Source organism: Anopheles maculipalpis, chromosome 2RL (assembly GCF_943734695.1).
Source record: "Anopheles maculipalpis chromosome 2RL, idAnoMacuDA_375_x, whole genome shotgun sequence".
Classification (NCBI taxonomy): domain Eukaryota; kingdom Metazoa; phylum Arthropoda; class Insecta; order Diptera; family Culicidae; genus Anopheles; species Anopheles maculipalpis.
The window spans coordinates 12913551-12927179 of NC_064871.1; the positions used below are offsets into that span (position 1 = coordinate 12913551).

Consider the following 13629-nt stretch of genomic DNA (forward strand, 5'->3'; position numbering starts at 1 on the left):
CGCGGTAATTCTAAAGTTAATTAGAACATGCCTTTTCGTCATTTAGCCAAGACACAAACCTATCGCAAAATGCGCTTTTCCGTTGGTGACATTTTAGAACAACTTGTTGCTGGGATGCGTTCGCTTAGGCGAAATTATCTCCTCAAAGCAATGAAATTAAAATTTAAAGCCCTATTCGATTGTTTTCATACACCCAAACTCTGATTCCATGAAAAGCTAGAATGGAGATGATTCCAAAATCCGTGTGTAATAATTTGTTATTGTCCTTTTATTGCACATTTTCCGGGTAGCCTCCTTCGCATCCCAATTGTTGACGATGCGCATGTCCTGGATAAATAACAACATCGTCAAACACTCCCCAGCATCCCAACAAAAAACACCGGACTGCATCCAGGTGCATCTATAATAAGGACAAAGAGCGATAAGATTTTCTGTTCCTGTGTCAGTCACGATGCAAGTATCAGCCCGGTCAGGTCGAACCTCTAGATCGTGTTGAAGTTGTCTCGTACTAAGTGATAGTGTTTCTTGTGTGAGACAGTCAATATACAATTCGTGAACAAGATTTGAGCTTTAGTGTTTTCAAATACGTTGATCTATTGTACCCAGCAGACGAAACCTACAATCAAGGTATACAGCACTACCGATATTCTTGATAAAAGGTAGTAAACATTCAAAATTCACATCCAGATGATCGCCAAACATATCGTCGATTACGTCAAGATGCCACTATCGCCAAAATATCTTCGCACCACGTTTACCTTCCTCGCGATCTATAAAGGAGTAAGTGTTCTGTCCCTTGAACATTAGTGTAAAAATTTTACATTTCCGTCCACTACCATTCTGATCTGCTGCCAATTAAGTTTACGGCTCTCGCTATCATGCTTGTGATACTGGTCGGATTGACCTGTCCTAACGGCACGGACAACAGCGTCATGGGTACGAAACCGAAGGAGCACGAGCACGAGATGAACTGTGCACACGCACAGTACACCAACGAGCAGGACGTATGGGCATATAGTACATACACGAAAAATCTCGCCCTCGACAAAATAGGTCACTAAACCTTACGGTGTGATGAAGAGGTTATGTTCTATGCAATTCGTTTGTGTTCTTCATTTTTTCCCCCAGATACTAATTTCATGCTTTACTTCGGAGCTACGGCAGCCATCATCTACGTACTGAGCTGTTTCGGGTTCATCGTCGGAATAATGCTTAATTGGGAAAAGTTCTTCATACCATGGTTGGTGGCTGACAGTCTCAGCTTGCTGGGAATCGTGATCGTAATGCTGATTGCCGCTTGTACTGATCTTCCCGTCGAATACTTTGACAAGTGGGAATTCTGTAAGAGCAACTGTTGCGTCTCAATGCCGCAACCGTTCTCTCTCTTCTGACTATTTACTTTCTGATTCTATTGCAGTGTGCATCTGTACAATTATTGTGGTGTTTCACTTGATCACTTGGGGCTTAACCCGAAAATATTACAGACGGCTTATCTCCCTAGCGCAACTTTGCAAGGCAACAATGGTATCCAATCCTTAAGAGGGAACTTGGACTAACGGCGAATGTTGAACGGAATCAAACCGTCTGGTTGAATGCTAACGAGGCAAAGGATGTGGACACGCCGAAGAAAGAATCCTATAATCCATCCATTTTTTGCATAACCACCTGGACGTCCAGTGATCCTGCTCTTTGATCCTGTACCCAGTAATTTATGAGTATATACACTATTTACATTCAATGTTGGTAACCAAAACACAGCGCTGTGCAGTACGTGACGACGTACAGAAAGTAGAGTTTGTTGTTAAATGTATGTAGCAGAAAATAAAATGCTGATAACTAAATGGATAATCTGAAGGACAAATTTTCTCATATTGAAGAAAGAAACTAGTTATGATGTTTCTAAAAAAATTCACTAGTCATAAAAGAACGAGAACTTAAAAAAAATCACAATACCCAGCCAAGAAATTTGGGCTGTGCATCCAAGTGATTTAGAATCCGATTCGATCCTATCCTTGCCTGACTAGCTGGATGGTTACGCATGTTAAAATTACCTTACGCTTGCGTACGTATTCGTGTGCCTTATGGTTTTAGGCTGCGAACTTAATTTTAGGCTTCGCACATATCTTTAGGTTGCCTTTTGGTGGAGTACTTATTTTCGGCTTCCAGTGCCATTTTTATTTCATTTAAGGCTGCGTACCTATTTTTAGGCTGCATATTCTAATTTTACTTAAATGTCTACGCCGTCGCAGAGCGAGCTCTTCCTCCTGAAGGAACTCGACTTGCTAACCGAGCTCCTCTCTGCTGTTTTCAAATTCAGTGAATTCAACATAGCAATCGACGGAATTTTTCATCGTATGAATTTTTCATGGTACGAAAGGAAGATCAACGAAGCCAGATGATCTTTCTTCTCCTTATTCCCTTCCTCTTCTTATACGAGCCAGCTGTCAGGGCGGCCCTAGGTGGCCGTCTACTCCGCCCACCATTAGATCTGCTGCTGTTGTTACACATAGAAAATCATCTCCTTTAGAATTCGAATAATTTATAACTAACAATGTTGTGTTATTAAATACATTTTTTTTCTAACTTTGAAAATTGCGATCTTCTGTGACGGTCGGTGTTTAAAACGTTATTAACAGGTTGGCTGATAAGTCCCCGGTCTGACACATAGAATGCGCCGCTAGTATTAAATGCATATTATTATAAAAAGCAAATTCCTTCGCAAATTACTCACACAAAAGCAATTTCAATCGGTCCCTCTTAGAATCAGAAAAATAAGCCATTTAAAACGGGTTGTCTGAGATCCGTTTAGTCGGTTGCATGGAATAGAATCGGGAATAATATAAAATTATTACTGAAGATGTTGGCATTTCGGATCATTTTATGTTCAAAATAATTTCATCACTTGTAAGATTCTTAATTATTTTCACAGATTTCCGCAAAAACCCTTTTAAAAAGGCTGGTTCTAAAATTCTTGGAAGCTTTGTTATTGTCCCGCAAACGTGCACTTCCCTACCTTTGCACGCCGATTGTTTACATTCAAAAAAACGAACCATATCGACCCGATGCGCATGCTCTATGAATAAAAACATTACCCTCCCAGTTATCCCCAAATATCCCATGCTCCAAACAGCGGTCAACATACAAAAACCGTGGCCGCAAAAAAAAAAGCAATACGAAGGCCGTAGATTTCGATTTTCGTTCCAGTGTTTAGTCACGATGTAAGTATCTTGCAGGTTAGGACGAATATCGTGGATCGTGGTGAACAGGAACGGCAAAAAGTTGGAGTGCCTAGGAGCATAAGAATGGAGCCAGTTGTGCTATTAAATAAGTGAAGTTATTGTGCAAGCAAGACACCTAAATACGGCAGCACTCCGCCAGCAGTTCCCAGCTACTCCCGTAGCGTAACTTCAAGGTGCACACTGCGCCATTTGTATTGTTGGTAATAAGAAGAGAAGCAAAACGACGGGGAAATCGTTCCACACATCCTTTGCCCTGTTGGAGAATCCTTTGTTCCTTCCGTCGAGCAGTGGTCGTTGAAATGTACGTCATTAATCGAGTTATCGAAACCATCATGATGCCCCTGTCGCCGAAGTATCTTCGCGTCACGGCCATCCTAATCGCGATCTATAAAGTGGTAAGTGCGGTTGCCCTTGACCCTCGCAACGGAAACCACTCCCGCAACATTTGCACCGGGGTGGCCAAAACTCTCAATTTACCACCTTCCATCCTATCTATCCCCGCTACGCCCAGCTTACGGCACACGTATTCCTATTTGTTATGCTGCTCGGGCTGGCGCATGCCGAGGAGATGAGCACCATCCTGCAGATGAGCATCGCCGACCAGAAGGACAGCGAGTACATCTGGACGGCAACGGAGCAGGAAGAGTCCATCAACGAATGGCGCTTCAAGTCCGCCGAAAAGCTCGCTTCCGGTAAGAAGAATCGGTCGTAAAACTATTGCTGTGACCGAGTTTATGGTCTATGCCAATCGTGCCACATTCGTTACAGTTACGCTTTGCATGCTGTACATCGGTACAACGGTGGCCACCATCTACGTGCTGAGCTGTTTGGGACTTTTGATTGGAACGCTGCGTAATCGGCACGAGTTTTTTATCCCCTGGATGGTAGTGGACTTCTTCGGTACGCTGGCAATTGGGTCCGTTGTACTTGCGTGCGGTTGTAACGATTCCACCTACCAATACGTGGCCAAGTGGGAGTACTGTAAGGACCATCTTTATTACCCGAAGCGCTGTAGAGCTCATCTCAAAACCTAGTTCCTCTTCGTTCGCTCTTTTCTAGGGGGTTTCTGTGCGGTTATGATCATCTTCAACGTGACCGTTTGGGGTGTGATTCGACAGTTTTACAAAAATCTTGTCCACATGACGAAACTTCGCGAGGTAGCGATTGTAGCGATTCCATGCCCTGCTGCACCGCCATCCACCGGTACCGGTAACGACAATGGCATGTGTCCCTCTAGTAAATGCAAGACTGGAACAACCGTACCGCCACCGTATCACTATCGCAAGGAAAATATGCACCTCAGCGATGGCGGTCTGAAGCACATCCTCTTCGATGCCAACGAAGCCAACTATCTGGTGTAAGCTGGAATGCAAATCTTTGGCCGATGGTGAGAGCGCCGCTCTATCATCCAACTAGTTTTAGTGTTATTGCCTGGACGACCAATGATCCCCTACCCCTTTTAGCGGAGTCATGCTTCCTCGTTGAATCTTTCCATTTTTTTTTTGAGCTTTTGTCCGTAACGGTTTGATTGCACTTCCCATTCTGGCCAGCCCGGGAATTGGGAAGGAGGAATGTTTTGGAAGTGGACTTTGGAACTGCAGCTTTGCTGGATGAGCCGTACTATTTGCGAGCGGATACATTGGTTTGCTAATAAAGATAACTAAAGCGCTGCGTCATCACGGTGAGAAGGGAAGACGTACAAGAGCGTAGAATTTGTTGTTTGGAACATGTAGTATAATAAAAAATTGCTGATAACTGTATGGTTAATAATTTGGGTGTAGTGTTCGTATTTTATGAATGAGAAATTTACTGTACGCACTAACGGCACAGTAAAGGGTTTCTAGTAAAGTCAGCTAAAACATTAAAAGAAAAGGTGAATTTGTAGTGGGCATTTTACCTACAAATTCACTTCCAATATTCCCCGACAAGAAATCCACTCCGCTTCGATTATTCGTTGAAAACCGCTGTCCTTGATTGTGAAAAGTATCAGACATTTAGAACTGCTCCTTAACAGTAAGTAACGCATCCAGGACCAGCTAGAGTACGTCGTCACCAAGGGTAATCAGCAGTGATAGGCCAGCACTGCTGAACACATTAGGCCTTTGCAACACGACCGCTGTTTCGCTGATCAACCATAGAGTCCATCCAGCGCTAATTGACCGATTTTGCTTTGAGCTTCTGGAGACCTGGCCGCTGGACACTATTTGGCATCGAATATCTGAAGTAGTGGAAGATGATCCCTTTCTAGTTATACGTCCTGTGCGTCCTGCTCTCGGTGATCTACGGGTTTCATAAACTCCTGCGATCCAGAAGCCTTCAGCAACTCTCAAAATGGACGACATGTTGCATACAGTCCGAGAGTCCTATGCTAACGGAGGACGAACTAGCTGAGATACTTGGCGATTCTGACATCCTGACGGTAGTCAAAACCGGAATACTACGATGGCTGAGGCACGTGATGATGATGCCGGACTCTAGCGAAGGATAACATTGGCGTAAAAGTGATTCTGATTCCAAAAATAATTAGGAAAAATAGTCGGGAATTAGGTGCAATGGTACCGTTCGGAGCTTCAGGAACCGTTTTGAGCTGTCCGGAACCGTCCAAAACCGTCTGAAGCCTTTCAGAGACATTTGAAGCCGTTCGAAGCCGTCTGGAGCCGTCTGTAGCCGCTTGGAATCATCTGTAGCCGGTTGAAGCCGTTCTAAGCCATCTGAAGTCGTGCGGAACAGTCCGTTGTTTATTCGTAAAAAATACTGGATGATTCCATATGGATCCTTCCAACAGTGAAATCGGAACCGGCATCACACAAGTTGCCCCATCACTCCGAGACTTATGTTATCCCACCAGGAAGGTGCTCCCAGCGAGCTCCTTGACTGGATCAGGTCGGATGCAGTCGTGGTTGGAGTACTGCAGCCTTAGAAGTCATCACGACCATCACCGATCACGAAGCAGACACAGTATTTTTTGAAGATTTTTATTAATTACTCAACGTCCGTGTTTCGGGCAACCGGGCAACGCAGTATAAGGAGCTAGATGCCCCACCTGCCCATCTCTACACTAACATCACCTTCACATTCCCGTACCCGTTATCAGGGGTTCTGGTGCCATTTGGTTCTATATATTTGCTTTGCTTGGTGAAATGTTTGTCCGTGTGTGTGTGTGTGTGTGTGTGTGTCCGTGGGTTGGTGTTGGAAAACTGAAAGTGTGAGGTTTTGTGTTTTAGATTGCTAAATATCTCTTACCAAGCTAGGAGAGCTGCATTCACAGGTGCTATTTCCTCTATATCGTGTGTGTGCTTGTGTGGAAAGGTTTAGTACACCCTTCTAGTACTTTTTAGATTGGTTTTTGGGGCTTTTCTTTGCGCGGTTTAGCAGTGTACGCGCATTGTACTTGTATTTTTCCTTCATATCAAAGTTTACCGGCCATAATCTCATCCTTCCTTTCTTTTTTGTACAGCGATAACTGATGTGTGGTAGAGGTTTGCTTTTTGTTCTTTTGCACCTTTCCAGCCAGCACAGGTGATATAATAAGTTTGGCTATTAATTTATATACGCCATGTATAAACAGGTTAAGTTTTGCTTAATTTTCTTCTTGTATAATGTTTGTTTTACTTGTTTTTTTTTTCTTTTTGTGTAAAAACCATGGTGTTTAAGGTGAAGTTTTGTTTGTTTTGTTCGTTCTCTGTTTTTTTCTTCTTTCATTAGAGCAGGCAAAAAGATTTGCTTGTATTTGTAAGTCCTTTTTTGTATTAGGTTTTGGTTTACTACAGGCATTCTCTGTCACTAGGTGTAGTGGGGATTTTTGTCGCATTGTCTTTGCTTTGCTACCACTGTAAGAAGGTATAATATTTCTACAATACTTCTCCCCTTGTTTTCTTCTCTCTTTCTATTATTTATTAAGTTTTGTTCTCTGGTTTTGCGCATTTGCTTAGCAGTGTAAAGAGTAAGACATTGAAAAAAGTGTATTGCTTCTTTTCTTATGTGTTTTGTTGTTTTCGTAGCTTTGTGTTTTCTATTTTAATTTTTACCTCGTTTTTCTATTTCCTTATTTTTTGCCTTTTCTTTACTTCTTTGGATTGGTTCATCGTCTCACATTGCGCCACATTGTATTCTACCCGCGTTTCTTTTTCTGTTCATTTTTTTATGTTTTGTTATGCTTTCCTTGTGTTTGTTTAATTGTTTTATGCTTCCATTTTTGTTTATCTTCTAAATGGTATGAGTGTAAGTAATTTTTTTTCCAAGTGCAGTCTATTTCGTTTGTTAAACGATAAGGGTTTTGTTTTCTTTTTTTTTCATTTAACAATATGTATATATATTGTATATATATATTTGCATGTATATAATATAAATATCATATGTGCGAGTGATTTACTTGTATGTGTTGACAGTTGCTGGTCATATGATGAGCTGTTGTTTCGGCTGATTTATTTTGTAACTTTTTTTTCCTTTAAGATTGCATCATAACTTAAAAGTTTGCTAACAACAACAGCAAACCAACAGGCGAAATTTAAACTAATGTAAAGCTCTGTAGAAGAGATAGGCATCATTGTTCAAAAAACAAAATTAATCATCACTACTAATCTGTACACCATTCCTTTTTTTCCTTTTACAAGCTGCTCGCTTTGAACATTAGAAATTGCTTGGTCGCTTAAAGAAATGCAGTTCACCAAGTTGCATCTTCCACTACATTCTAAATCACTAGTAGTAAATTTGCTTTGCTCACTGTAAAGTCCTTCCGCATTTAATAAGAGCGTCGACCAAACGGAATCATTTTCTACACATGCAAAGACAACACAGTAACGGTAACGTAACGGTGCTATAGGCAATACGACAGCGTAAAAAGTAAGCAAAACAACAACCAAAAAAAGGTACAGTAGTAGTAACTGCTAGGCGTGTGTCCCCTACGTAAAAAGTCGGCCATACAATTCGAAAGGTGTAAATATACATCTGGAAGACTATAGTAGATGATTCTGCTCCTGTCAGGCGGTTCCTTGCTGCCAGTGGTTGCTCGCGTTCCTCTGTCACTGCTCTAAATTTAGGTGAATAAGATCTCTAGCACTACTTGTGAAGTACTCTTCTTAGATCTATACTTTTTTTCTATGCATAATATATACCTCCAGCATCTCTTACACTAGCGCTTTTTATAGCTTCCTTATGTACCTTATCGTATAGGAAAAGAAACAATCAACAGAGCGGTAAACGAAACCACACCTATATAGGAGTTACTGTTCAACAGCCAAAGAAATATGATATACTATGTATACATAGCTACTAGCCTAAGCTGTTCCAATTTTCCAGCGTGTGGTTGTGTACATGATATCGGAGAGAAGGTGACAGAGGGGTTTGAAATGTTTGCTTACTTGATGTGTACTGATTATTAAGCTTCCTAGCTCTGCTGCTTTGGCACATCCTAAACCTTCAAAGCGAACCGGCTTCCGGTTGAGGTTCAATAAAACAACACTAACAGCTACTTCTATAAGGCTTTCTCTTACGACGATAACGACGACGACGACGACGACTGACAGGTGCATGTGACAGATGCAACGATAAAATGGAGTACGACAAATTAAGGCGCTATAGTACGATACACAGGAGAAAGTGTTGTGCTTGCTGTTGCTAGTGAAACAATGTTTTACATTGCCCAAAGGGTGATAATGGTAGCAGAATATTTTACAAAGGACACTCATTCCCATCCTTTCTCTCTTTCATCTATAACGCACACTAGAAGCGTTTATAAATCATGATTATCGGTTTCGTTTCTTCAACTCTTACTACTAGACAGGCTAATACTACTACACGTGTCTTATGACGCACGGTGGCGACACCCGTTTTGCGCGCTAAAAAAATAATGCTCTCATCTCAGCTAAAGGTGCAGAGTTGCCATAGTAAAGTAATTTAGTAAATTACCTTTTGTTTTGTTTGCTTTAGAATAGAACAGTGTTTGCATGCGTTCGCTTTTCCTACAACAACGCGAATATGATTGTTCAGCGCGTAAATGTGTTTATGCTGGGTCCTTCTGTTGTTGTGTGTGTATGTGTGTGTGACAGAGAGATTGTATGTGTGAACGATAGAACTATTTCTAAGTGAAATTAACCTTGTTCCAGGCACCCAGTGGAGATAAAGCGATTTTGAAATCTTATTTCTTCGACTTTAGGGGTCCGATGTACATTTGAAATTTGTTTTGTGTGTTTGAATTTTGTGTTCTTCATTTTTCTGTTTGAATTGAACAAATCTATTTTATTTTCAGAATGTTTTTTTCCTATTTCCTAGCAACCTTAGAGACCTATAAGTATTTGATAAGCTATCCAATATTGATGCAATCTCTTCCCTCTCCTTTCCTTCGTTGTAATTGTGTAAATATGTTGTTTCAATTCCAAGTAATTTTCAAATTATGATTCTTCAAAGTTAGCTTTTCATTCGTTGCAAAACAAAAACCCTTAAAAAAATTTAAATGCTTTACAAAATGTTCACAACAGAATGCTTCTTATGGTTAATGAAAATGTAAACCATGAGTCTAATGTGTTTTATTTTGAATGAAAAACCTTACTGAATGTATGTATCTGTCATTTTGCTTCGTGTTTTTCCTTTTTCTTGCTATGAAAATCGCGATCTTCTGTAAAGGATTTATTCAACATTGTAACTTCACAAATTCCATTACACTTGCGGTCTAAAGTTCTATTAATCATTGGAAGCATTTTGTTGTGAACATTTTGTAAAGCATTTCAATAATTTTTTTATGTTTTCCTTTTTTTGTCGAAAAAAAAAGCATAACGAATTTAAAAAATCATAACTCGAAAATTGCTTGAAATTTAAACGACTTATTTACAGAAATAGAATGCACAAGAATCAACTTAAATTTTATCAGAATATTGTTTCGATATTGGACAACTTATTAAGAAGTTATAGACCTCCAAAGATGCCTGTATTACGGATAGTTTTTATGGATGCCCGTGACAGGGTTGAAATAAAATAACTTAAATGAATAATAAGTAACATACCTGAAAACACGAAAAGCTTAGCCAGCTGTAGAAAAACAAAAGGAAAAAATATGGTAATATTGCGCAAATATTCAACAAATGACCGGGTTTCGATCCATATACTGGAATAGCAGAATGGATAGTTGAGTACTGCTGGATTTTTGAATAGATTTTACAAGCAATACGGTCGTTTAGAATAAAACATAAATAGATTTAACAAGAGAGAACCAAACGCTCAGCAGATTTTTTTTTATATGATTGCAAAGTACCACAAGAAGCTTGCAATGTGCCACAATACATTTGAAGCTATCCCCTTGAGTGATTAAAAAAGCTCCACTATATGGATCGAACCCCTAAAAAGTAAGTAAAATAAGAAAAAAAAACATATACGAACAAGTAAGACAATACAAAAGAAAAGGAAGAGAACGAAACAAAACGAAACAGAAAAGAAATAAAACAACGAAAAATATTCATATTATGAAATCAATCATTGCTATTAAATATCATTTAGCGCACTTTATCTCGCATTACAAATTATTATAACTCGTGTGTGTATGCGTGTGTGTGTGTGTGTCAGTGTAGTCTAAGCTTAGTAACAATACGCACTACGCAATAGCCTCACAAGCAGCATGAAACTAGTTGGGGGGAAGAAGAAACGAAATCAACTAAAGCTAACTGCCATCCAAATCTTGCTTTCCTGTTTGTCCTATATTTTACTACTATCCACTTCCACCCTTCCATCTTTGCCGCACGTGTTGTGGGCGTACACGCGTGTTTGTGTGCGCGCTGTTGTGTTGTATTGTGTGTGTGTATGTGTGTGCTAATTTGTAGCTAATTATTCACTAGAAAATAGGCAATCAACAGTGATGTGATCAACCGGGATAGATATAATATAAGGATAAACGTTTTTCATATTGTAACGCACAAAACCTGCGGTCAAGTTTCCGCTGGATGATGATGATGATGATCATGTTGCATAGTTTTTTTTTTTTTGTCTGCTGTTTCTTTTTTCTCTTCTATCTTTCATTACTACTCTAACGCAAAATAGTAGTTAATTTGCTTACTTTCTTACATGCTTTTGATCGCAATGCGATCGAAAAGTATCCCCACGAACGACGATGTACGTTAGCTTAACTTTGATTGCTTATTTTGTTATATTCATCATAATATGACTGTGTTGTTGTAGTTTAACTCACACACACACACACACGTTTGCCGTCCCCTGCTCCACACTTTGCTATTCGCTCTCTGATTGGCATCAAACAATACACATTACAATTAGAAGAACAACTATCAAACTTAAACAATGGGAGGGGAGTGGGGCTTTTTTTAAAGGTGTAAAGCACTAAAGAACGTAGAAACAACGCTAGAAACTACCATTTGCATTTACAAACACTACCCAACCACTAAGCCCACTAGTCCCGGCTAAACAACTCCACACTCAAACCGTACCTGAAATCCTTGTATGTTTTTTTTTCTTCTTCGTAACAAACAGCTCAGCAAACTGACGCGAGGCGTTTTCTAAGGGGGGTTTTGTTTGTTGCTTTTTTCCTGTTTTCGCATACATTAGAAAATACATATACATATAATATATGCTCCCCGACATCACGATCCATGGCATTCGCGCACCGGATACGGGCGTGTACTTTTGTTTGTGTGTGTGTGTGAATTATTAGACTTAAATTTAAATTGTAAACAATTTTTGATTGAGGCTTCCCCCATTTACTTGGGGGAGAAAATGGCTTTAAAATCACGTTTTGGTTTCCGTTTTTTTTTCTCCCCCTCTCTCTCTCTCTCTCTTATCCCGGGACTATCTCCTGGACATCGGTTCACTTAACTGCCTAAGCACCTGGCTCCTTGGGATTAATCAATCTTAAACAATAGTAGGACAGTGTTACAATAAGTGCATAACTGTATTATTTAGAAGGCGCGAGTAGATAAGTTCAGTAAGTTTCACTTTTTTGCTCTTTGCTTTTTTTCACTTCTTCCGGTACGTGTGTGTGTGTCGTTCCATCATCGTTCGTGTACACTTTAATAGTGTAATTTACTTTTCGAGATGGGTACACATGCAGCTTATTATCTTCCTTCCTTAGTAAAATCATATTACTGCTTCTTAGGAATTAAATCATAAATCATCGATTGTATTCAATCTTTTTTCTTTTTCCTCTCGTACACTCTCGCTAACTTCGCTTCCTCTAACCGTACTAGTAAAAACGTAAACACAAAAAAGTACTAAAATCAACGACGAACGCAACACCACCTGCTGTTAAACAAATATATAAAAACAGAAACAAAAATGCAATTTTGGTGACATTTTGACTACGATTTACGGTTGCACCCCACCCTTTTTCTTTTAGCCCCGGTTACTTCTTTGTCTCATTGCTACTACCTCTTACTATATGCTTATAGTTTCCTTTACTTTACACTTCCACTTATGATTGGCTTCCTTTTACGCTCTCCTTTCTGTACAATCTAGCGCGAGTTTGAATCAATAGAATACGAAACAATCTTGGACCTAATGTGTACATACTACATACTACACTCTAGTAACCGTAAACAATTGGTTGTAATGGTTGATTGTAGTGAAACATGAAAAATCGAATACACGAACACGTGCAATACGATCGTTTAAAAAAACACGATTGAAAACGATCCCACGAGCTCGACAAGCTATGCTTACGCGCTGGGTGGAACAACAAAAACACAAGCCATAATTAAAACAACTCCTAACAAAACAACGGTTCCGTCTGCACGGCAGCTACGCCGGTACGTACAGTCAAGCGATTGATTTAACCAGCAAAGCTGCATTTTCTCTTTCACCAGTTTGTTCGATCAAACAAACACTCCCAAGCGTGTTTATCGATCGATCATCTTTGTGTGAGTGTGTCTGATAAAAAACAACGGAGTTCTTCTAAACCCTAACCACTCTTTAAGACATTTGATTGAGGAGGCATCATCGAAAGAAGGAAGAATTCTTCCACTAAACCGAAACCGCTCCGAATCGCTAGAATGATTGGAATATAACTATAACAGAGAAACAGTTAGTGGTGATGATAGGTTTTTTTTTCTTTTTTGGCGGCTGACTTGCTATGCACCATTGTATCCGTTTTCTAGCATATCACACTTGTTTCAACATCTTTCTGTGTCTCCCCCTTTTTTCTGTACTCTGTATTTCGAAAAAGGTACTACTTAGGGGTCGAGGGGAGGATGGGAGTATGGTCCATCACACGCACGTGTACATCAATAAGGCAATAGAGTGTGTTTGTGTGTGTGTGTTAAGATGCTCGAGACCCACAACCACGTGGCGTGCACGTGGTGTGTCGTTTTAAAAAATATAAACTTGAGTTGTGAACAGTGCGCGCCATTTAGAGCAAGCAACAATAGTAGTAAGGATCTTATAGGTACACACGTCG

General features: G+C 40.0%; 2 protein-coding genes across 2 annotated transcripts in view; one reads left to right on the forward strand and one right to left on the reverse strand.

Annotated features, from left to right (window-relative positions):
* LOC126559737 (zinc finger FYVE domain-containing protein 1-like) overlaps nucleotides 1–13629 on the reverse strand; it is a 281299-nt gene that overhangs the window by 173826 nt on the left and 93844 nt on the right. The window lies entirely within an intron of this gene.
* On the forward strand, nucleotides 3534–4600 carry LOC126558813 (uncharacterized). The gene is made up of 4 exons (XM_050214885.1): nucleotides 3534–3634; nucleotides 3751–3931; nucleotides 4008–4220; nucleotides 4299–4600. The coding sequence occupies exons 1-4, from the start codon at nucleotides 3539–3541 to the stop codon at nucleotides 4598–4600; spliced, it is 792 nt and encodes a 263-aa protein (XP_050070842.1). The 5' UTR covers nucleotides 3534–3538.